General features: G+C 37.1%; 1 protein-coding gene across 1 annotated transcript in view; it reads left to right on the top strand.

Moving 5' to 3' along the window:
- SEMA3E (semaphorin 3E) overlaps window positions 1-25,482 on the top strand; it is a 248,223-nt gene that overhangs the window by 151,014 nt on the left and 71,727 nt on the right. Inside the window, exons 3-4 of the mRNA XM_045494645.1 lie at window positions 2,547-2,606; window positions 5,238-5,357. Of these exons, the coding sequence (XP_045350601.1) occupies window positions 2,547-2,606; window positions 5,238-5,357 (180 nt within the window). The remainder of the gene's footprint in view (window positions 1-2,546; window positions 2,607-5,237; window positions 5,358-25,482) is intronic.

Raw genomic sequence — 25,482 nt, 5'->3', positions numbered from 1 at the left:
TTTTGCTATGTTGTAAAACAAATATACATACATGATTTTTTTTTTAAGTTTATATACTGCATTAGGAAAGCAAAAGAACACCTGATGTTGAGTACTGTTAGTAAGAAACCTGGTCGGACCTGTTACACTAATAAGAATATCAAAGTAAGATGTTACACCTGTAATTCAAGCCATAGAATGCTTGTTTCTATGATAATACATGTAGCTATGTAAAAAGCATCAGAATAAAATGCCATTGACCCTACTTTTATAACTTCCTGATATTATTCATGTATCAGATTGGATTTGGCTACATAGTATGTGATAAGCCTCTTCTACATGCCTAACCTATTACTTTTATGGGACATAGCTTTAAAAAAAAAATAAATCTTGACCATATGTGGGATTCAAATATATATATATGTTTTATAATCAGTTACATGTAATCGGTTATATACACACACACATATATATATGTATATAGAAAATCAGTTTTCAAAAACTCAAATGACTGCAGGGGTCAATTAGGTAAAAGAAAAATCTGAAGCAAATCAGAAAGTTTTGATTTTTATGCAAAAGTTCTCATTTGTAAATGTTGGCGACTAATTAAAAAATAATTAAACAGTGTGCTCAGTAAATAAAAAAATACCTCCAATCAGCAACATCGAATATTGAGTTTGATAACCAGAGATTTTTCTTAGGCTAGCAGAGCACAGAATGGGATGGTGGTAGGTGGAGGGAGGGGAGAAATCAGGGAGAGATAATAGGGACCTTACAGGGACAAATTGCCATAGATAGGAAAAGAGTCTGGCTGACTGGCCCAGGCCTAAACTATACTCTAATGACAGGAAACATTGACCCTGAGTTGTAGAAAGATATCCCTGAACCCTTCCTCTGGGGACTCATGAGCACCCTGAGGAGGAGAAAGTTATGTGTAGAAATATTAATACCTTAAGAGCCCCAGGCTACTCTACTGGAAAGTTTCTATTCCTTCACCAGAATGTTAACTTGGGAACAGAAAGTGATTGCCTAAAACAGAAGAGAACCAAAGAAATACTGATGCAGCCTAGCTCAAAGTGCCATGGAAGTAGAAAAAGTAGAACTTCTTAGCAGTCCTGTACCGCAGTACTTGTGGATCTAAGGAGAAAACCGTTGAAGGCAATCAAGAAAAAATTAGAGTATTCTCATGAGAGCCAGCATCTCCCAAAACAGAATTTACTATCACTTGGTCAGCAGAAACCATGAAGATGACACATTAGCATGAGATGATGCTCCCCAGAATTCTGAGAGACACAAGAAAAGGGCTCAGTTGAGCTTTTTCAGTCTGGGAGGGGGTGGGTGATTGATCAAGCAGATGTGGGGATAAACTTACCACTTGTTACACTTATATGGATCACATTGGAGTTCCAAACCATAGATCTAATGTGTTGTGGAGCTAGACAGAGAAACACACATTTTTTTGTTTTTAAAAGGAGGTCCCTCGGGCACCTGGGTGGTTCAGTCAGTTGAGCCTCTGACTTTGGCTCAGGTCATGATCTCGCAGTCCATATGTTTGAGCCCGTCATCAGGCCTCAGTGCTGACAGCTCAGAGCCTGGAGCCTGCTTTGGATTCTGTGTCTCCTTCCTCTTTGTTTCCCCTTGACTTGCGCTCAGTCTCTCTCTCTCTCTCTCTCTCTCTCTCTCTCTCTCTCTCAAAAGGTAAATAAACATAAAAAAAAATTTTTGTTTTAAAAAAGGAGGTCCTGAAGTAATACCATATCTTTGATAAAGTTGTAGTAAGGATTAAATTAAATACTGAATTTGAGGTGTTTAGTACAAAAATTAGAAAGTTGGTAACGCAGGTGTGAGTGAGGATACGGGGATATTGCTGGTGGAGTATGAACATGTTGCCATTCTAGAGAACAGTGTGGCGCTATGTTAACATTAAATTTGTGTTTGCCTAAGACCCAGTATTTCTACTTCTGAGTCATGTATACCAATCCTCCATTGGTACCATATGATAGCATTGATGCACTTTTATAGATCTCAGAGGGACATGTACAAAGATGTGCCATGTTTGTTGTGCGAGAGGTTTGGAGGCAGTCTGGGTGTCCATCCAGGATGTAGGAGTCATGCATCCTTTCATCCCGTCACTTAGCAAACACTACCAAGCCCCCATACGCCAAGCTCTGGGCTCAGTGGTAAAAATGCAAAGGGAACTCAAGGTGGTGTCTGACCAGGAGGAGCAGACAGTTAGGTTCAGGGGAGAGACTGGACTGCAGAATTCAGGGCAGGTTAAGTACAGAGCAGGGCTGCTTGAATTGTGGGTGGCTTCTGAAAGGCTGAGACTTGAAGGAGCCTTAAGAAAGACTTTTTTTTTTAACTAAGTTTTAGCCTGTAATAAAAGCTCAAATGAAAGTGCCTTCATTATACGAATAATGATGTAAAGAAGATAAAGTCTTAATTTATCTTCTGAGGAAATAGAAAAAAATGAACACATATTGGAATTCCAGAAAAAATGAAATGGTTTTTCAGTATGGTTTATTTTTGTATGCATTTGCATAATAGTGCATTGTCTTTTATTTCAGATACACTGGCCTAGCACAGCACTAAAAATAGAAGAATGCATAATGAAAGGAAAAGACGCAGTAAGTATTACTCATTGTAAATTAAACACATCATCAATTATATCCCTGGTCAGTCACAAGGGACTGACTCCCTAACCTTTTATTTGCTCCCAAAAGGCATATATGCAGTTGATTCAGGAAGAAAAAAATATATGTACATGTACCTATATATACATATACATTTAGACATAGCTATTTACAAGTTAATTTCAATGAAGGGTTAGAGTAAAGCGAGTAAAGCGGGTCTTGGTTTTTGTTTTATTATATTTTTATCCACTCAGATTTATGAATTTCTTATACTAATGCTTATTTCCTACATATTTGTGGAAAAAATAATTTCGGGTCAAATTTTAATTCAAGGGAAAGCGAAGCACATTCTTTGTGAGATTTCATTTTGCTTTGATGAGTCCATTAGAACCTACTAAAGAAACAAAAGGAGAGAAAATGAAAAGAAAGGAGAAGGCAAAGGCAGTATGCATGCTTTACCTCTTCCACGATGTGCTTAGGGTCTCTCTTACTGGAAGAATTAACATTCCATCTCTCCATAACTTCCCTGCAGCGTGTGAGCTTGTGCAGGAGCAGTGGCCCCGACCCAGTTCTGAGCACACTAAAACATGTACGAAGGGACTTCCCTGTGCCTGGAGTAGCTGCTGATGACACAGTACACGTGTTTGGAAGAAGGCATGCACATCTCCTTTTGAAAGTTAACTTATCCTTTTTTTTCCTGTTTTTATAGTGAGAGAAAAAAAAAACAAAAACAAAAACATGTAAAAGGCTAACACGTTACACCAACTCCTGAGTCTCTGTAGCAACTGGGTTACAGCCAAGGAGTGAGTCAAGACATTCTTGCTGCCTTAGTTCGTAGCATGATGCAGTCTAATTGAACACACTCTTAGGCTATGTCATTGTCAGCCCAGCAGAGCCAAATGTTGTTCGTTTCATTCAAGGTGTGACAACGTCTGATGACATGAAAAGCAGGTGCTTCTAGTGATAGAATATTTTCTCCATGTCTGAATGATTAGATTTTTCCAGTGATATGGGTCACTCTCATAATAAAATGCTATGAGTTGGAAATTGAAGAAAATATATCTACATGCTGTGGATAATCAGGGTAGTAGTACGTTCCTCATTCTTACCAAGGGAATGCCATAATATGAATCATTTATGGTAAGATAGTTCTGGTGACTTTTTCATTCGATACTGTTATATGAGAGACTTTATAAGGACAAACTGTCCTTATAAAACGTTACATTTCCTGACTATTGCATGTATTGATATTAGAGTAATATTTAGCATTAAAATATTATTTTGTAACTTACTTTAAATGAAATAACAGTATCCAGGGCGCCTGGGTGGCTCAGTCGGTTGAGCGTCTAACTTCAGCTCAGGTCATGATCTCATGGTTCGTGGGTTCTAGCCCCGTGTCGGGCTCTGTGCTGCCAGCTCAGAGCCTGGAGACTGCTTCCGATTCTGTGTCTCCCCCTCTCTCTCTCTGTCCCTCCCCTGCTCGCTTGCTCTCTCTCTCTCTCTCAAACACAAATAAACATTAAAAAAATTTTTGAATGAAATAGCAGTACCTAATTTACCAAGAAGGTGTTTGCTGTAATTAACTTAGACAAGTTGGTTTGAGCAGTTTTAGACTTCTTTTCATTCAGCCTATTGGTCATAAAACTCACCTAGTGATTTATGTAGTAAAATTTCTTAAGCATATACAATATATTTGGTACTGTATTTGATTAAGCAGGGAATAAAAGGTGTGTAAAATAAATACTCTGTCCTCAAAAAACTTAGATTTGGATCCAAGTATAGGCAAACTAGAGCTTCTTGGCCAAATATATTTATAAATAAAGTTTTAAAGTTTTTTATTTTTGTAATTTTTTTTTGTAAATAAAGTTTCTATTTTTGTAAATAACGTTTCATTGGAAGCCAGTTGCACACAATCATTTTTGTATTATCTCTGGATGCCTTCATGCCTTATCTACAGAGGTAAGTAGTTGGAAGAGAGACCATTCAACTAAATATATTTATTCCCTGGTCCATTATAAAAAAAATTTTGCTGATTCCTGGACAGCAGTCTTAAAGTAATAGGTATAAAATAAGTATTTCTCTTGGTTAGCTTTCTATATATTTCTTTGAAAGTTCTCTATGAAAGTACTGTATGTGAATGTATGAATATGAATATATGACTTATTTTCCCTAACCATTAAAAAACTCAGTAATGCCTTAAAGTCTGTATATGTTTCCTTGAGAGTAATGAAGCTTTCTCTAATTGTTGGTTTTCTGACTTTGTACTTACTCACTGTTTACATGTACTTTAAAAAAATAACAGCATTGGGAATAACTTAATTACCTAGTGGAACATATTGCCACGCAAATCTTTATATTGAATACATTTCTAAAATACCTGAAAAGTGACAGAATCTCATTATAAGTGTAATTCACACAGCGTGGCTAACTACAGTGTGCTTTGGTCACCTCAGTCTGTTCTTCCACTGTTCCTTGCCCTCTGTCATCTGTCCCACATGCCCCCACTAGCCATGGGAGGCTTAAACATGAGATTTGTACGTTAGGAAATACAAAAATTAAAAAGGGCTAAACTTTTTTTTTTTATATTAACCAGTATCTTCCTTTTTTTTTTTTTCCCTGCTATAGAGTGAATGTGCAAATTACGTTCGAGTTTTGCATCACTATAATAGGACACATCTTCTGACCTGTGGTACTGGAGCTTTTGACCCACTTTGTGCCTTCATCAGGGTTGGATACCATTTGGAGGTAAGATAAGTTCACTCATATCAATAAAAGTAATGCTTAAAAGAACTTTATTTTAAAAGAAAAGTAGTGGGTGGGGTGCCTGGGTGGCTTAGCCAAGCACCCGGCTGGGTTTGGCTCAGGTCATGATCTAATGGTTCCTGAGAAAGAGCCCTGCGTCAGGCTCCACGCTGAGAGCGTGGAACCCTGCTTGGGATTGTCTCTCTCTCCCTCTCTCTGCCTCTTCCCTGCTCATGTTCTAAAAAATAAATGATTGAATGAATGAATGAATGAATGAATGAATGAAAAATAAAAGAAAAAAAACAGTTTGTGGCATTTTCTTTGGTGAAAGAGAAAAGCATTTGTGATGTACTGGTAAAATTTTCCTAAGTCAGAGAAAGGATCTCTCTGGACCTTTAAAATCCTCATCAGCTATAAAATCTGTGAATCAATAAATTCTTTATGTATTCATGCCCTGAACAAATTCATTTACTTAATTGTGCACTTAAAAATATTACTTCATATCAAACTGTGTTCTCTGTTGTGTTCTTATGTAAATTTTATTAATGTAAACTGCCAAACTAGAATGCAACCATGAATATATGTAAAAATAAATTTATATAAACAAAGTTACTACATATAGTATTTTATAAAGGGTATGCAAAGACATTGATTTTGTAATTACTCTTATTTTTAGGCAGGTGAAGTAAGGGAGGTAGAGTTGGGAGTGGTGAGGGAGATTACAAACTGAAGCTAAGTATTAAAGAATGAGAGCTGTATGCCCCAGACCCACTACTAGGTGAAAGAAAACAAATCTTAGATGAGTTCTGTCACACATATAATACTGACCAACAAGTTGACTTGAAGATCAGTCATATAACCCATTTTGACAAGTCAGATGAGCTCTCAATTCTCACTTATTTTATAAGGCACATTTTCAAGCACCTTACGTCACACTTTCACTCTGAAATATATTAAACGCTATTCTGACGTCAGAATCTGCTCCCTTTTTTTATGTCAGAAGGCAGATCCTACATGAAGACAGGATGCAGATAAAACGTACATATAGATAGTCTATAGTCTCTTGATTCTCATACTGTATTTATGAAAGGGCTGCAGTGACCCTAAAATATTTTCAGTCACCACATATAAAGAATAACATTCATTTCACTAGTGAAAAATTATTTCTGATATTCCTTATACTAGTTAACACTCAGGTGCACGTATAATTAGCAATATCTGAAGTGCTTACTTTAGCTGCCTTTTGAGAGAGCCTCTGATTTGAGATACTTCAGCTGGTAAGTGTCCTTATAGGCGGGATTTTTGATTAGTCTATTTTAAATGGTAACCACCTCTCCTTGTATATTAAAGCTAAGTAGCATACACAAACACATCAAGTGTATTCACTGAATTATTTTAAAGAGAAAAGACAGCTGATCTATTGGAAGAACTTTAAACGGAGATGTATAAGGCAAATCTGCCCTGTGCAGAGTCAGAATATTTACATGTATACAAAGTATACAGACAGAGGCACCTGGGTGGCTCAGTGTTAAGCGCTGACTTTCAGAGTAGAGCTTGCTTTGGATCTTTTATCTCCCTCTGTCTCTCTGCCCCTCCCCTGCTCATTCTCTCTCTCTCTCTCTCTCTCTCTCGCTCTCGCTCTCGCTCTCGCTTTCTCGCTCTCTCGCTCTGTCTCTCTGTCTCTGTCTCTCTCTCTCTCCCTCCCTCAAAAATAAATAAACATTAAAAAAAGTATACTGACAGTCATATATGCATATATATAAAGCCAGAATATATACATTTTGTGGTGCAGATCCATTGGCAACAGATCCTCTCAGTTTTCATTATCTGAAAATGCCTTGATTTCATTTCTATTTATGAAGGAAAATTTCCCTGGATGTAGAATTTTGGGTTCACAGAGTTGGTTTGTTTTGTTTTGTTTTGTTTTGTTTGTTTTTTTTAGCATTTCAGAATGCTTCAAATGTCTTCTGATCTTTTTCTGATGTAAATTCCGGTTTCATTCATACTGATACTACCCTGCTTGCAGTTGCTTTGTATTTGAGGATTTTCTCTTCCTGTTTGGTTTTCACCAGTTTCTCCATAGTGTGCCTATTTGTGTGTGGTGGTGGTGGGAGATTGGTATTTACATTTCTTGAAATACTGACATTTTTTAACACAAAAGCTAATGTTTTGCATCTAATTTCACACATTTTTGGCCCTTATAATTCCAAATAATATTACTGCTTTATGCCCTCCTCTTCTTCAGGGTTTCGTGGGGGGCGGGGGGGCATTGTGCCACAAATGACTGAGATTCTGCCCATTTTTATTGTTTTTGTTTTCTCTGCTTTGCAAATTGGATACATTCTCTTGATTTATTTTCAAGTTTACTAATCCTTTCTCCTGACATCTCCAGTGGGCTGTTAAGCTAACCCCGTTAATGGTCAATACAGATATTGTACTTGGCAGTTCAAAAACTTTCATTTTGTTTTATATTTAATTTCTTTAATGAGCATTTCCCCATATTTTTATTCATCATGATTATATTTTTCTTTAAGCTCTTGAACATATTTTTAACAGCTGTTTTAAAATCCCTCTGTGCTAATTTTAACATCTGGGTCAACTTAAGGTAAGTTTGCATTGATCGATTTTTTTCTCTTACCTGTAGATCATATTTTCTTGTTTCTCTGCATGTCTAGTAATTTTTATTGTGTACCAGACATTATACATCATATGTTTTCAAGATTGTGGGTTTGATTATCTTTTAAAGAGACTTGATTTTTATTCTAGTAGGCAGCTTACTTGTCTGGAGTCAAACTCACAAATCTCTTGTGATGGATGGCAGCCAAAAATCTCTTTCAACTTTCCAGACGGTGCTTTTTATGCTCTGCTTGCACGTGTAGTCAGGTGTCCGCCAAGAATTTGGGAAAGAATGTAGACATGGATTTCAGGGCACCTCCTCCCTCAGTTTTTGGATATCTCCTCTTGCATTTCAGCTGACCTGGTACTTTCAATTTCTTTTTTTCTTTTTTTTTTTTTTTTTTTTTTTTTTTTTTACTCTCCAGGCTATTAAGTCTGGAGCTTTCTGCTCGAGTTCTGGCCATTCCTCACCATATAGATTAGGGGATTTCCTTGAGTGAAAAACTTTCTTGTCTTTGCTCTTAACTATCTCCGTTTTCTTAAGATTATTAAAAAAAAAAAAAAATGACTAGTTTCTCATCATTATCTGTGTGAGAGTCCAGACTAGCTGATTGTCATTAGCAGAGATGGATCTCTATTATAAGTCACCGACACAGACATGGTATTGAACATTTTTTCTTGTGTAATTTTCTAAGTAACAATATGATTGAAAACACATTTTGAAAAATTCTGTACGTTGCATAAGAGGAGCTTGTGGGATTTGATAATAAGAATAGTGAGAGATTGATTCCTCAAACTCCATTTGGAGGCTTGATAACATTTTATATGAGAGAATGAGAAATTACAAATTATTATAGGCAAGGAAAATATTTTTTTTTAATGTTTATTTTTGAGAGAGAGAGAGACAGAGTGCGAGTGGAGGAGGTGCAGAGAGAGAGGGAGACACAGAATTCAAGGCAGGCTCCCTGACACAGGGCTCGAACTCACAGAGTAATGGACCGTGAGATCATGGCCTGAGCCAAAGTCGGCTGCCCAGCTGACTGAGCCACCCAGGCACTCCGGAAAATACTTTGTTTAAAAAACACAGAGGCCCACACATATGAGATAGGTTTGCAGACATTAGTAGAATAGGCTGTGGAATGTCAGGAGATAACACTGGGAGCAAATTGGCACAGGATTTTAATGCCAGGCAGTGGCATTTTGTTGTTACTTCTAAAGACAGCATAGAGAACATAAAGGAATTGAGCAGATTGAATGACATGACATTAGTAATATTTAGAATTGATTCAAGCAGAGAGAGATGAAAGACAGAAATTAAAGAAGGCTATTACAAGAGTCTGTAAGATCATGAAGATATTTAACAGTATGGTCACAATAGCAAAGGAAAGGAAGTGTGGAACCAATGTGAGAAGCTGTTTAGTGGTCGAGAGGTTATATAACAACATTTTATTGGAGGTTGCTGATTAAAGGGAATTAAAAAACCATTCCAAATTTATTTCTTGATGATTCAGAAGAAAAACAAGAGGGAGCTAAGAAAGCAGAGTAGGTTTTGTGAAAACATTTAAAAATGCTCAGTATTTCTCGGTTGTAACTTTTTCATTTCTGTGTACAGATATTTGAAACATTGATCTGTGTAGTAGGAGAGGGTGTTACCAGAATAAGTTGAATTATTGAAGCCTAGGTAGTTAATTGTTCTATAACATGTCTCCTCTCTCTTTCTCCTTCTCTTCCTCCCTCCCTCCATCCACCCCTCCATCTTACGCCTTCTCTCCCTCTCACTTTATCCAAGTACTTGGAAAATTCTATGATATAGGTGACAGTGAATGTCTAGGGAGTATCAGTGTAAACAGAAACTGAGCAGACAGAGTAGTATAAGGCAAATCAGGTATTAAAGAATTTATAATCACACTTGAAAGGAGGAAAATTATTGTAAATAATTTATTTATAATATAATAAAGTTATATTATGCATAATATAATAAAGTTATATTATGCATAATATAATAAAGTTATATTATGCATAATATAATAAAGTTATATTGTGCATAATATAATAAAATTATATTATGCATAATATAATAAAATTATATTATGCATAATATAATTATATTTATATATTATATAATATATATTATATATATAAATTATATAAATATGTATTTATATAATTAAATTATATTATGCATAATATAATTTATTTTATTATAGGTAAAATAATATATATTTATGTATATTATAAATATAATAAAAATTATTATAAAATGATAGCATCATTAATTCTACAGAGAGGGCAGTTTGCTAAAGGGATGAATAATTAGAATGTAGGAGATTAAGAAGTGACTGAATAGTGACAAAGTAAAGATAGTAATATTGTCTATTTAATCCAGAAGTAGATTCCTTATATTTCCTTAATGAAAAAAAAAATAAGGGAAAGCTACAAGAAGTATAGGAGTGTTGAAAGAAGTTTTTTCTTAGGATAGCAGATAGAGAAAAAGCAGTTATCCAGTAAGAGGAAATGGCCACTTCTTGCAGATAAGGTGAGCCAGGTGGGAAGTAAGTTTTCTGAGGGGAACAGTGAGCTATTTAATAGATCTCATCAGCAGTTTGATTTAAACGGATATCAGGAGAGAGAGACCTAAGGTAGAAATACGGATTTGAGAATCAGTAGCGTGTGTGTGGATGTGTGCGTGTGTGTATGTGTGTGTGTGTGAAAGCTGAGATCTTTAGGCATGATATCATTGCCTAGGAAGAGAATTTGAGTAAAAGGGGAAAATAGCCAAATATGGAGCCTGGAAATACCAATTCTTGAAAGGCTTATGGAGGAAGAAAAACCCACAAAAAGATTAAAAATGAGTGACCAAGAAGTTTAGAAGGGAAATCAGAGAGTGAGACAGCGCAGAAATAAAGGAGTGATCGTCGAGGTTAAAAGTTTTGAAGAGTCAAACTGTCATTGGACCTAGAAAGTCTTTGGAGGCTTTTATGAGAGGAGTTTCATTAAAATGTGGATGCAGATCATAGTCTTCTGGCATTAAAGATTAAGGCCACCTTTCTCTTGAAGCATTTTTATCTTTTTCACAGTGCTCTATTTTCTTTTTTCTTTTTCTTTTTTTCTTTTTTTTTTTTACTGAAGTGTAATAAAAATACAAGGAGTATACAGGATATAAATGAATGGCTAGATCATTTTCCTAGATTCAGTGATTTATTTTTTTGTTTTTATTTTCACCTTTTTTCCCCCCTCATATATCATAAACTTTGGGGATTTTTTTTGCTCGTATGCTCCTTCTAGTTTAGTATTCATTCTTAAAATTGTTTTTTTTTTTTTTTAATTTCAAAACCCTTAAAACTGTCACCTCATTTTTTAGTTTTTCTAATTTTTATTGATGATTTATGTTTATTTCTTCTTAATTCTAAATTCCATTGAAATACTAAGTTATGGTTGGGTTCTTATCTGTTTTGTGCATTTTTTTTGATAGAACTTAATGGCTTGTGGTAAATATTATTCTGTTCCTTATTCTTGTTTCTTATAAGAACATTGTACTAGATTTAGCTGGATCTTTCTCTGTTGCTCATTTTTATATAGAATTAGTCTTCTTAAGCTTTTAAAAGGGAAGTGTGGGTCAGAATAGATGTCTAGTACCTTCACGTTCTAGAACTCACCATTCTGTTTTGTTCATTGAAGTGTTAAAAAAAGTATGGAGAGGTATGTATACACATCTTCTCCTGGCTATCATCTTTTCATCTTTTATCAGGATATTGCTTTTTCTTTGGCCTTCTTTATCTTTTTCTTGGACAAATGATATTCTACCTTCAGCAGTTTCTTCTTGGGAGGGGGGGTGCACTGGTGAATTCTGAGGATTCACAGAGCTTCATTTTTCCCACAGACTTCTTGCAGTCACTCAGAGATCAAATCCACAAAAATTCCCACCAGGTTCAACTGATGTTCTAAAGCAATGCTACACTCCCTGTGAGCCGTTGGAAATTGGAGAGTTCTTTTTTTCTGTGGTGTATCAAAACCTGGTTGCTTCTGTCTGCTTTTTCCTGAAATATATGAATACCCTGTGAGGTTTATAGCTCATGGTGTTTCATCCACACCAGCTTGTACTTGGTTACTCATGGAGATGTCTCAACAGCCAGTTTTGCTCTAAGTGTTGTCAATCAGCTTTTGGTTTTGCATCCCTAGTTGATCCATCTGTTTTTTTCTGGGAGAATTTATAGAGGATAGAATATATGCCTCTGCTGGTATCGTTGCAGAAACTCACAGGACCTTTTAAATAGCACACTGCTCTACAAATATAGAGTACTACATGAAATACTATACATTTGTGTTTACTTCTAATTTTACACACCTTCCAAAGAAAATGGAAGTTAGGTGTTGAAGTGTAGAGGTTCAGATAAAAAGAAACCCAGCAGTTCAGGTATAAAACATGTATTTCTAGAGAACTGGAAAAGGCCTTGAACTGCCGCAAAATTAAAAGTGCTTTTGTTACTGCACAACCTAAGTTTCTCTTAGAACACAAAGACTTTAGCAAATCATATTAGCATGTTACTATTTGTATTAGTTTTCTATGATGCAAAAAAAAAAAAATCAAAAATTGGGCAGCTTAAAATAACATACGTTTATTATCTCACATTTTCTGTGGGATAGGAGTCCAAGGTGCTACTCAGCTGGCCTCACTGCTGGAGGTGTCTTCAAGACTTCACGTATCTTTCTGGAGTGCAAGGTCATATTCTAGGTTCTTGTGATTGTTGACAGAATTTAGTTCTTGCTGAGCTGTGGGACTCAAGTGTCCATTTTCTTGGCGTCTGTCCCCCAGGGGCAGCTCTCAACTCACAGAATTCTACCTGCAGTTCCTTGCCACACGGCCCTATCACAGCCTGGCAGCATACTTCTTCAAGGCCAGCAGGAGAATATTCCTGTTTAGTTTACCAAGAGGGGGTGATACAGTATAATCTAGTCATGAGAATTGCTGTACCATCCATAACCATAGAAAGTGCTATAGAGTAGAGAGTGGTTGCCACCATATTTGTGCTTTCTGGCCACACTGAAGGGGCGGGATTAGCCAGGACATCTTTGTGCGGGGCTCGGAATCTTGGGTGCCCTTGACACTCTGCCTACCATGTCTTACATATGAAAGAGAGGTTGTATTAGCACAGATGTTTTCACAGGCTCTTTCTGGGGGGAAACAAAGCAAAGGCATAGGATAAAGGGTGAGAAATGAGTAATTTGTTTCTAAACTTTGTGGCTCTCCTCTTAAAAGAAGTCTGCATTCCTTTTTGCAAGAACCATAGGATTAAGGGATGAATATGTGGGCCATCTCCAAAATTTGTCTTCCCAAACATGGGAAAATAGGTTTATTCTTGCAGGCATGAACATTTGAATATACATTGCTGTCATATTTCATTAATGTAGGGTATATTTTCTCAGTGTATTTTTATTTTAAGCCTATTTATATCACTTTTTAAGTATGCAGACTAAATTAGTCATGCAACTATGCTTGGCTCCAAATACAATCAATAATGCACTTTTTGATTTTCAGTGTATGGTTTTGACACATTTCCTCTAATGCAGCTCAACTATTTAAGTTGGGATATTATCAGCTTCAAAATCATAAGAGTTATACATATCCTTCGATCTAGTATAAATCTCTTTGAAAGTGTGTCAGAAACTGTATTCAAGTAATGATCCTAACAATTAGCCCGTGTTTATATTTCATAGACTGGAAATTTTTAATTCTGTAGTTAAACATTTTATAATATGCCAGTAAGAGGTTACAATTTAGACACAACAGGACTCTTGCCTTTTGGAGCCATATGTTTTACATATTGGCCCTTTAGAGTTTGAACTCTGTATTTTCAGTAAATACTAAAAATATCATTTCAAGCAATAATTTTTAAATATTCAAAAGAGATCAAAATACATGTTATGAATATGTGGATTTTTTAATGAAGTATGGTTTTTAACAGGTACTTAATTAATATTGGTTTCTTGGTCAGTTAAATTTTCCTGTTTAAAGTACAGAGTAAAATTCCATTGGATAGCCAACAAAACCAGTAACAGCTTCTTGTGGCTTAAAAATGTTACCCATTAGAGTTGTGTAACTGATATTAGTGTTTTGTTTTACACAGCTGTGATCAGTATACCCATGCATTTAATATTCCTTGTGCTTTTCACAAAGAGATCTGTATATTTTTATTTCACAAATTATTTTGTTTAATACCCATTCTTGCCACACCCAGCTTCTAAACCCACAATATTACAAAGATTTTTAAATTTGTTCTTTCACTGGGTTTCTGTTAGGCCTCTGTTTATTTCCACTTGTTTAACTGCAATGATCATAACAGTAGGTGAAAATGTAAGGGTAATAATTTTAAAATAATTTTGTAACAGTCAAGGGTGTGCATTACCCATTTGAATTGAATAGATATATGAAGAGTTGCATCAAGTATTTGGGAACATGCATACTTTCAGATAATTTTAATAAATTAAACTAGCCTTTAGTTAACACAAATGTCCATCTTATTGGTTACATGTTTTATAGGGCAACCCTGGTTGTAATTTCCTGACCCATTTATGTGAAAGGGTATAGAAATGTCTTACTGATTTAAAAATCATGGGGGCGCCTGGGTGGTGCAGTCGGTTAAGCGTCCGACTTCAGCCAGGTCACGATCTCGCGGTCCGTGAGTTCGAGCCCCGCGTCGGGCTCTGGGCTGATGGCTCAGAGCCTGGAGCCTGTTTCCGATTCTGTGTCTCCCTCTCTCTCTGCCCCTCCCCCGTTCATGCTCTGTCTCTCTCTGTCCCAAAAATAAATAAACGTTAAAAATCATGGCAATTTTTTATATCCTCCTTTAAAATAAGTGATTAAAAGGCAATATGTATCACCCTATGAAATCAGGTTTAGGTTTTGTTTTGGCCTCACTCTATATATTTTTCATTCTATAGACTAGGTGTTGTTTATTTTTGACTGAAAATGTCATTGAAATTATGGGCAATGAAAATAGACATTACCTTACAATAATACTTTTTTTTATTTTTAAGCAAGGAGAATGGAAATATGTATTAAAATGGATATTGAAAATTAAATGTGGAAGGAGAAGTTATTTATACTAACACAGTAGCAACCAAAGAGAATATGTTGATAGTTCTTTTAAAAAAGAAGACAAAAATGTTGTGAAAAGGTAAACAAGGCTCTTTTACATTTTATATTACATTGTATCAAGACTTATGATTTAGAAATTAGCATTAGAAGATTTAAATAGAACCAATATTTTAAAAGAAATTATATGGTTTGTCAACTGGGTCCTTAGTCATTGTCTGCATTGTTTCTTCTGCCTTTGCTGGAAATCAAAAGGGAGTATGGTGCTTTCAATCAGGAGCTCACAGTCTGTTATTTTTGTGGTTTTTAAAACCCCTAAGATTATTTTAAAATGTCTCCACAGAGGAACTGTTCCTTCAGGTCCTCTCTTCTGTCACTTTTAACAGTGAAAGCAGGTTATGTGATCTGGTGAGCAGGAAAACAGGATTCTTTGTCTGAGAATGACTATATGAAACCTCTTGGTTTCGTATAGAAACCGTTTGACACACTTGACTTAACAACTCCCTTTTGCGTGCTGAGTGTGAGGCAGTTAACAAGAAGCCCCTCTCTCCAGCTCTGTGTATTGTGAGCAGGAGGAAGGTACCGAGAAAAACTGGGTGATTCCATGTTGCAGAGCAACTTCCCCTGGAGGCCGGATCAGGCGGGGCTGATACTGGTTCTGAACTGGAACTAATGAAAGAAGTAGCAGGCCATATCCACGGGGAACTGGGAGTTCTGCTCTAGGGCTTTTGTCCACCTAAAACATATGAATACATGGAAGAAGTCAAAAGATAATAGGAAATAATAAAAAGTGAAATGAAAATAAAAAGTGAAATTGTTCCCACCCAAACTTCTGCCCACCTCTTCCGTGGCACTCCTCTGATTAGAGTTTGATGTTTAGTTTTCTAAACATGGGTGCGCGTCTGTATAAAAATAAAAAATGTGAAACTCCACTTGAAGTCCTGATTTCATTGGTTTTAACTCAAAAATATTTCATGGAAATGCATTATATGTTAGGACACAGTAATTCTGTCTCATTCATTTAAATGGCTGCATAGTATTTCATTGTGAGAACAAATCATAATGTATGTAATGAAGCATTTTATTTTTAAACTGTCAATCCTAAGCCTACAGTGAAGCAGAGAATGAGCATGATGCTTGAGGGCTTGGGCACCTAACGTTTAAATGAGCCCCTCATGGCTGTCGACCAGTTAGGCATTCATGTCTCTGGAGTTTAATCAGATGTTACAAACTGGCAGCCATATGCTGGATTGGGCTCACAGATGTGCTTTGTTTGTCACAGTGTTTCTTGTTTGTTCTCTTTTCAAGAGCCTACATTTGAAAACTGGTTGGTTTCACATTGTACATTGTGATTTTCATTGAAGTGACATGAAAAGAATCTGTTGGTGCTGAGTAGTTGCTGCTGGACTCTTTACATAGGGGCATGTTATTAACAGTGTTGCATGGTCCCCATCCCTCTCACTTACACCCAGGCTCTTTTCTGGTTTGTCATCTCCACCTGGTGCTGACAGGCATTTGCCTTTGTTCCCCAAGCGCCAGAATAATTATGAATTTCCCCCAGATCCTCAAGTGCTCGAATCTAGTAGTCACTGAAATAACTTTGGAGTGAATGAATGAGTGTGAATTAATGAATGAATGGGTTTTGTTACATTTCTACTTTGATGTAAAACTTTGTTTAAGGTACTATGAAGTCCAATTTGAGAAATTAGTGGAAGTTTTTATAAGTTAGAATTTTTGAGTACGCTCCCCGACACATTTTCTTTTAATTATGTAGATTTTGTCCACTCTTGAAAAGGTTTGATGATGAAATGATAATAACAGGTATATGTTTTTACCTTTCTGGTCCTAAGAATATAAATTAGCCAGCGTGATATACACAGCAGAGACATTCTTTAGGTATACTTTTTTTTGTTAACTTATAAAATGCATACAGAAAAGTGTACAGATCGAAAAACAAAATGTACCCATGATTTGTTTTTACAAATTGAACCCATCTGCCTAGCCAGTATCCAGGTCAAGAAATAAAACATCACCAGCTCCCCAAAATCTCTGCTGTGTACTTTTCCAGTGAATATATATTCCCTGCAAATAACCACTATTCTGACTTCTGTCACCAGAGATTAGTGTTGGCGATTTTAGAATTTTATGTAGATAGAATCACATAGCATGTATTTGTTGTGTCCAGATTTTTTTTTTTTTTGCTTAAAAAGCTGTAAGATAATCTGTGTCACGTGTAGTTGTAGTTCATGTGTTCTCATGGCTGGGTAGTATTTCTTTGTATAGATATACCTCCATTTACCTCCATTTATTTACCCATTCTCCTTTTAATGACTGTTTGAGTTGTTTATAGCTTTGTGCTGTTATTGTGCTACTCTGATCAGTCTTGTGCATGCCTTTTGGTAAACATATGCATATGTTTTTGCTTAGTATTTTCTGAGAGTGGAATTCATGTATTGTGGAGGATGCATTTGCCTCACTTGAGGAAATACTACCAAACTGGTTTCCAGTCATTGTACTGAATGCCCTCCAGTGATGAGAGTGTTTCAGTTACTCCACACTCCACGGACAGTACTTAGCTTTGTATGTCTCTTTTGTAGCCATTTTGGTGGGTATGTAGTGGTATCACATAGTGGTTTCAGTTTTTGTTTTCCTGATGACTAATAAAGTTGAGCATTTTTCTTTTTATTGAGGCTTAGAATTTTTGAGTCACTCTTGAAGTTTCTGGTTGTCCATTGAAGATGTGTTTGACATTTGCCACATGGGTTTGTTGGGGGATTTTGTGAGGGAGCAAATATCAAGCATCCCGGTCAGTTTTGGGGAAAATAATTATCTACTGTTGATAGATGATTTCTAGTATAACTCCTTTGCTTTTCAAAACTGATAGAAAGTTTAAAATAAGGGTTGGAAACAAAATTGGGGGGAATTGGTGAAAGATAACAGTTAGATTATATATAAAGAGATGAGAAAGAAGGAACAGAGAGGGAGGTAAAACTTCTGTTTCCTTATTATGATACTGACTTTTTTTTCAATCAAGACAAGTCTTTGAAAAAAGAGTTACATAGTTCTCATGACAAGGAACAGTCTAGAGATTAATGGCATGAGCTTTGGAATCAAGAATACCTGAGTTCTCATTTTTTCCCTGTAACTTAACTAGATATTTTACAGGCTTATCAGTTATACTGTCTTCAGCATCAGTAGTGAGAATTAAATAAATACATTAAAAATTAAACATAAAAACATTTTAAGTGTAAAATTATAATAAAAGTCACATATAAATAAAAAATACAGCCAATAGTGAAGTAAGTACTCAACAGAAAGTAGCTACTTTATATCACATTTTCCATATTTGAGCTTTGAGATATAATTATGACATAATTATTTATATAGGGGACATTAACAACATAATGAACCATGTCCACAATCTCAGTCTTTTACACAGAAAAAGAGACTTTCTAGATATGGACTTTTGTACCTCATGCCAAAAACTTAATGTTATCGTAGTTTATCACTTTTCACATTTCTCATACCGTGACAGATGATCTCTTTCCATGCTTCTGTGTGGACTACTGAATAATGGTAGATGTTTTGTAGTAGCTCTAGGTTGGCAGTGATGTGAAATGGATTCAGTTTTTAAATATTCTCCTAAAAGTATCTGAAGAAATTTTGAAAATGTATACCTTACGATATTAATAAAATAATCTCACTCTAAAGATACATTTGATATTCATCAAAATTTAGTAACTGTAAGGAGGAAAACATGCTAACGTGGTGGGTTTTTCTTGTTTTCAAGAATGTTTTCACTAAGACGTTTGAGTAACATTAGGTGATTAAGTGATATGTTGGCTCCTTACAACCAACTTGAATTTTATTAGTGTAGTCAGGTTAAATTAGTTACAAATTCAATCATTTTCTGTATTGCTAATTCATGAACATGATATAGAACAGATGTACATAGAGTTAAATTTGGTAGTCTCATTAAAATATTGGCTTAATTAAAATGACTTGCTTATTCCAGTCTGGCAAACTGAATTTTGTCAGGTTTTACTTCTCAAAGGGAGATACATTTAAAGTAAGTAAACTCTAATTTTACTCATTTATTGTGTTAACTTTTTTTCATCTTTATTTTTGAGAGAGAGGGAGAGAGAGAGAGAGAAAGGAAGAGAGGGAGTGAAAATGCACATGCATGAGCAAAGGAGGGGCAGAGAAAGAGGGAGAGAGAGAATTCTGAGCAGGTTCTGCACTGTCAGCAGAGTCCAATGCAGGGCTCAATCCCACAAACTGTGAGATCATGACCTGAGACGAAATCAAGAGTCAGACATTTAACCGAGAGCTACCCAGGCACCCCTTATTGTGTTAACTTTCAAAATTCTTTAATGTTGTGGATATATTTTCTTGAAGACTTGTTGGTATAGATGAAACAGGTAGGCAGAGAAAGGTAAGAAAAAGTGGAGTTCAATAGGAATACAGGATTCTTGACGTGTTGCTTACCACCATCGTTTTCCAACAAGAGAATGAAGAAAAAAGTAACAGACTCAACCAATATTAAAATGTTAAATATGCTTTTATGTGTCCATCAATATTCTCATGCCTGAAACATTTGTCAGATTATGGTCATCTCTGTAGATTGATTGATCAACACGTAGATTCAGTTTTATTTCCTGAATTAAATTCTGGAGCAACACTAACAAGGTACAGTTTCATCCTAATACCACATCCTCAAGAAAGTTTGCTTTCTTCTCTAATTCCTCGTTTTCTCATTTGTAAGATGAGATAAGAAGGTATCTTGTTATCTAAAATTTGCATATCAGTGAAATAGCACTGTGCAGCTCACAGTCTTATCGTGAGAATCAAATTATCCCACTAAGAATCTTAATAAATGTAATCATCATGTATTGATTACATGCTTGTGACAGATGTTTTAGTTCATTTGCTTTGATACTCATAACTTCTTACAAGGGTGGAGTTATTGCTCTCAAATAACAAATGAGGAAAGTAAAAAGAGGGTAAAGTTGCTTCTTAACAGGACACAGTTAAGTGGCCAAACTTGAGCTTCATGGTCTAAGATCAAGTTTTTGCCATTATGCTGTGCTGCTTCCCTTCATGACATACTGCATGAAGGCATTTTGTGAACTATGAAGTGTCATATAAAGAGTTCAGTGATGGTAGTAATAATTGTATGTGAGCAGGCATCGTCTGTGTGAATTTGTGCTCCTCACTGCTCTCCCACACTCTTGACTTGTATCATCTGCTTTCTGTAGACATTTTCCATTTTCTCTCATCCTTTATCTCCAGGTTTTACTACCTTCTTGATAACACTGTAGACCTCACTGAAGTGACAAAACACGACCACAAATGACTTTGTTCTTTGTTGCTTTGTTCTTTATTAATCCTGGTTCTTTTGAACCTTTTGTTTTCTCCACTGGGACTCTGAAACTTCTGAATATCATTAGAGACAATTGGAGGATGTTGGTTATCACCATTGTTATTTACATGAGCCCATGTACATCTAGTCAGTCATCGTTAGTCCTTAATTAACTGTCTTGGCATTGTCCAGTCTCGACAGTTCTGGAGGTGAGATGGAGGTAAAATGATAGCACGAGAAGAATATTGACTTTGGACTAGACAGATGAAATTTCAAATCTAGGTTCTGCACCTCACTACCTGTATGACTTTGGGTCACTACTTAACATGTTTGAACTTTGGTTTCTTTACCTGTAAATATAAGTCTCTCTTGTAATACCTTGCTTGACAGATTGTATGGATTTTCTGAGATCATATGTGGGGAAAAAAACTGCCTATAGTCTGGATTTACCATCTCTACTTTCTCAAATTCCATTGGTTCTTCAATCCAGGCTACATTTATCACTTTTTAAAAACTGATTCTGTTACTGTTACTTATGACCTTCTGGATGTCAAATAAGTATCTCTTTAATACCTTGTTTTATGCTTCTTCTCTATTGCATTCTAGAACATTTGTACTTTTTGTATAAAAGCTTTCCTCTTGTAGTTTTGAGGACCATAATTTTTTTCATAGTTGTGAAATTCTGAATATTCTAGCTTCCTAGTCCTTTAAATGCAGGTGACTGTAGGAGCTCTGTCCTTGGTATGTGTTTTTCTATATTTCAGGCTTTCCTTGACATCCTGATGAATTCACATGGCTATATTATCTATTGTTGGCTCTCATTATTACTTCCCAAGCTTGACCTCTGTCCAGAACTCTAAATCTGCATTTCCTATGCCTGCTAGATGCCCATGAAATAATGTCCTAGAGACATTGCGAGGAAAGAGTTGTTTTAATACTAAAACTCTGAAAATTCAGTTTGAAAAGGATGGAGAATCTCCCTGATGAGGGAGGAGGTGGATCCTACACCACCTTTAAGACTCACCTTATCCTAAAAGACCAACGAGGCAATCACAACATCATGTGCATTCAGTCCCTTGGCTCCTGGCTTTGTTCATGCTGATCTCTTTACTTGAACAACTTTTATCTTTTTTCTCTCCTTTGAAAATCCTAAATCCTCTTTCAAGTCTAAGTTTACACATCACCTTCTCCGTGATATTTATCTCGACCTCCACCTGGTGAAGTTAATTACTTTTCTTTTGGATTTCCATTGTACTTAAGACAAACCTAATTATAAATTATGATTTCTCTATGAATGCCAGAGTGTGTCTAGGGAAGAGACTGTCATTTCTATCTCTATTCCTTTAGGGTCCAACGTAATCTTGGCAGTAGTCATTGAAACCATTCACTAAAAACATGGAACAGGAACTCTTCTTTCTGGTGCAAACAACAAAATATACGTACTTTTTTTGTTTGTTTCTTTTAAAGTATTATTAAGAGTCAGTTTTATATCCAGTATAATCACACTTTTGTTTGACAAATCTATTCTAAATTTGTCTTACGAATTTTGAACACATGCATAGATTTTAGAAATCACCCCCACTGACAGGATTGGAGGTGAACTCTTTGGCCCCTCTTGAGTCCTTGGCAGCCACTGACCTGTAATCTGTCCCAATAGTTTGATAATTTTGAGGATGTGATTTAAGTGGAATCATACAGTAGTCAGACTTTGAGATTGGCTTCTGTCACTTAGCGTAAAGCATTTGAGATTGTATCCAGTAGTGTGTATATCAGTAATTTGTTCCTTTACATTACTGAGGCATATCCCATAGCATGGATGTATCATGGTTTGTTTATCCATTTACATAGTGAGCAGCAATGAGGTCATTTCCAGTTTTGGGTGATTATGAATAATGCAGCTTATGGTAGGTCAAATTCTAAGATAAGCCTAGGGAGTCATGCCTTGTCTAATCCCCTCCTCTTGAGTGAGGGGGACTTGTAACTTGCTTCTACCCAATCGAATATAGCAAAGGTGATGTGATATCACACCCATGATCAGGGTGTATTGTATTAAAAAGGAGAAGGGAGTATGCTGGTGTAATTAGTCCCTAATTAGTTTTTCTTTAAGCTGGCAGTTACTAAACATTGTCAGTAGATGGCACTGAGAGACATTCCAGAAGGTGGAGGCTGTCCTCTTTGTTCTGGTATGGCTCCTTCACCAGGTTTCTAGAGAGTGCTCTTTTTATTCCCCTCCCCAGACCAGGTGATTTTCTAAGTGTGAACTGTCCACTGGATACACATCTCTTACAGTACCTGGCTTCACTTCTCAATTCCAGCAGAGGCAGCATGGGAGCCCAAGAGCACATGCAGATTGCTGCTTCTCCTGCTCCCTTTCCCCACCATGTACACACTGTGGGCCCATGGGGATGGCCATCTGGGGAGCCACCCAGTTCACACCACACCAGCATGCTAGGTTCTGCAGAGGGAGGCCTCTCCAACTCCAGGTTCCCCTAATGGCCTTTGCACGCAGGACTTCCTCTGTGTGCCTGGGAGTTGTTGCTCTTGCCTGGGGACAATGACAGTCAGCCCTGGAAATAGTGCAAGCTACTCCACCCTCCAGTGGCATGAAACCACACCTTCTCTAGTGAGGTGTGAGAGCCTCCTCCCAGGTTTTTCCTTCTGTAGCCTTCCTTTCATCATACTTGCTCTCTTGTCATCACTTAATCATTGTTTACATTAAACATCTCCTGTTTAACTCACTGTATCTTTTTTTTTTTTTTTTTTTGTCCTTGATTGGATCCAGACTGATACAAAAAATGGCCTACTTTTTCTACCACTTAGGAACCACATATTTGCTGATTTTCTATTGAAATTACTGAAAGGATTTTACCAAAGGAGAAAACGTGCATCAGCATATGTTCCTAAGGAGGAGTGAGTGCTACCATATGCTAGAAAGTCCAAGGACATTTTATTAGCTATGATGCAGAACCAGATTGGAGGAAGGCACTAAGGGTCAAGTAGTACTACTTGACAGAGCAGTGCTTCCTTATGGGAAGCAGAGAGATTTTCAGGCAAACTCTCCAGACCTTACTAGGAACATCTGGAGAGGGGCTAGGTGAAACACATTGCTTACATGAAGTAGAGACTGGCCTAAACATAAAGCTGTATACAGAAAGCCTATAACACAGAACAAAAACACAAACACACACAACTGGCCTGCAGGCTAACGGCCGTAGGAAACGCAGGAAGGGATAAACACAAGTCATTGAACCTTGCACCCAGGTTGTCTCCCTTTCTGGACTTCCCGCAGGACTCGCATTCCCTTCCTCTCAGGTGGCCGAATCACTGATCAGATAATACAACACTTACACCCCAGTTAAATATGTGAGAGGACAGAAGTAACAGGAGTCAAGAGGACACTGAGATAGTTAAATGCAGAAATCGCTCACCTTGTTTCAAGCCCTACCAGGCTGGTAGACACCTTTTCACTCCAGGGATGTGTACATAAGAATCCATGAACCGTGGGGCTTAAAGAAACGTTATGAACCTAAAATATTGTAGAACTGGAGATCAAAAAGTATTTATTAAAGGAATGGAGATAGAATGTAGTTTTTGTCTGACCTCCAGGTAAACTCAGCCAAACGTGAGCTCTAGGAAATAAGATATCAAAGATGCTATAAAGACTGGACACAGGAGGGATTCCAGGAAGATGGCGGCGTAGGAGGACGCTGGGCTCACCGCGCGTCCTGCTGATCAATTAGATTCCACCTACACCTGCCTAAATAACCCAGAAAACCGCCAGAGGATTAGCAGAACGGAGTCACCGGAGCCAAGCGCAGACGAGAGGCGCACGGAAGAGGGGCCCCTCCTGAAGTGGATCACCTAAGGAGAAGCGACCTAAGCCTGCCCCTCCTGCCCCTGTGCACCTTGCCTACCCACCCCAGCTAATACGCCAGATCCCCAGCATCACAAGCCTGGCAGTGTGCAAGTAGCCCAAACGGGCCACGCCACCCCACAGTGAATCCCGCCCCTAGGAGAGGGGAAGAGAAGGCACACACCAGTCGGACTGTGGCCCCAGCGGTGGGCCGGGGGCAGACATCAGGTCGGAGTGCGGCCCCGCCCACCAACTCCAGTTATACACCACAGCACAGGGGAAGTGCCCTGCAGGTCCTCACCACGCCAGGGACTATCCAAAATGACCAAGCGGAAGAATTCCCCTCAGAAGAATCTCCAGGAAATAACAACAGCTAATGAGCTGATCAAAAAGGATTTAAATAATATAACAGAAAGTGAATTTAGAATAATAGTCATAAAATTAATCGCCGGGCTTGAAAACAGTATACAGGACAGCAGAGAATCCCTTGCTACAGAGATCAAGGGACTAAGGAACAGTCATGAGGAGCTGAAAAACGCTTTAAATGAAATGCAAAACAAAATGGAGCCCACCACAGCTCGGATTGAAGAGGCAGAGGAGAGAATAGGTGAACTAGAAGATAAAGTTATGGAAAAAGAGGAAGCTGAGAGAAAGAGAGATAAAAAAATCCAGGAGTATGAGGGGAAAATTAGAGAACTAAGTGATACACTAAAAAGAAATAATATACGCATAATTGGTATCCCAGAGGAGGAAGAGAGAGGGAAAGGTGCTGAAGGGGTACTTGAAGAAATAATAGCTGAGAACTTCCCTGAACTGGGGAAGGAAAAAGCCATTGAAATCCAAGAGGCACAGAGAACTCCCTTCAGACGGAACCTGAATCGATCTTCTGCACGACATATCATAGTGAAACTGGCAAAATACAAGGATAAAGAGAAAATTCTGAAAGCAGCAAGGGGTAAACGTGCCCTCACATATAAAGGGAGACCTATAAGACTCGTGACTGATCTCTCTTTTGAAACTTGGCAGGCCAGAAAGAATTGGCACGAGATTTTCAGTGTGCTAGACAGAAAAAATATGCAGCCGAGAATCCTTTATCCAGCAAGTCTGTCATTTAGAATAGAAGGAGAGATAAAGGTCTTCCCAAACAAACAAAAACTGAAGGAATTTGTCACCACTAAACCAGCCCTACAAGAGATCCTAAGGG

This window comes from Leopardus geoffroyi, chromosome A2 (genome assembly GCF_018350155.1).
Source record: "Leopardus geoffroyi isolate Oge1 chromosome A2, O.geoffroyi_Oge1_pat1.0, whole genome shotgun sequence".
In the NCBI taxonomy this organism is placed as follows: Eukaryota; Metazoa; Chordata; class Mammalia; order Carnivora; family Felidae; genus Leopardus; species Leopardus geoffroyi.
This window is presented reverse-complemented; position numbering and strand designations above follow the sequence as displayed.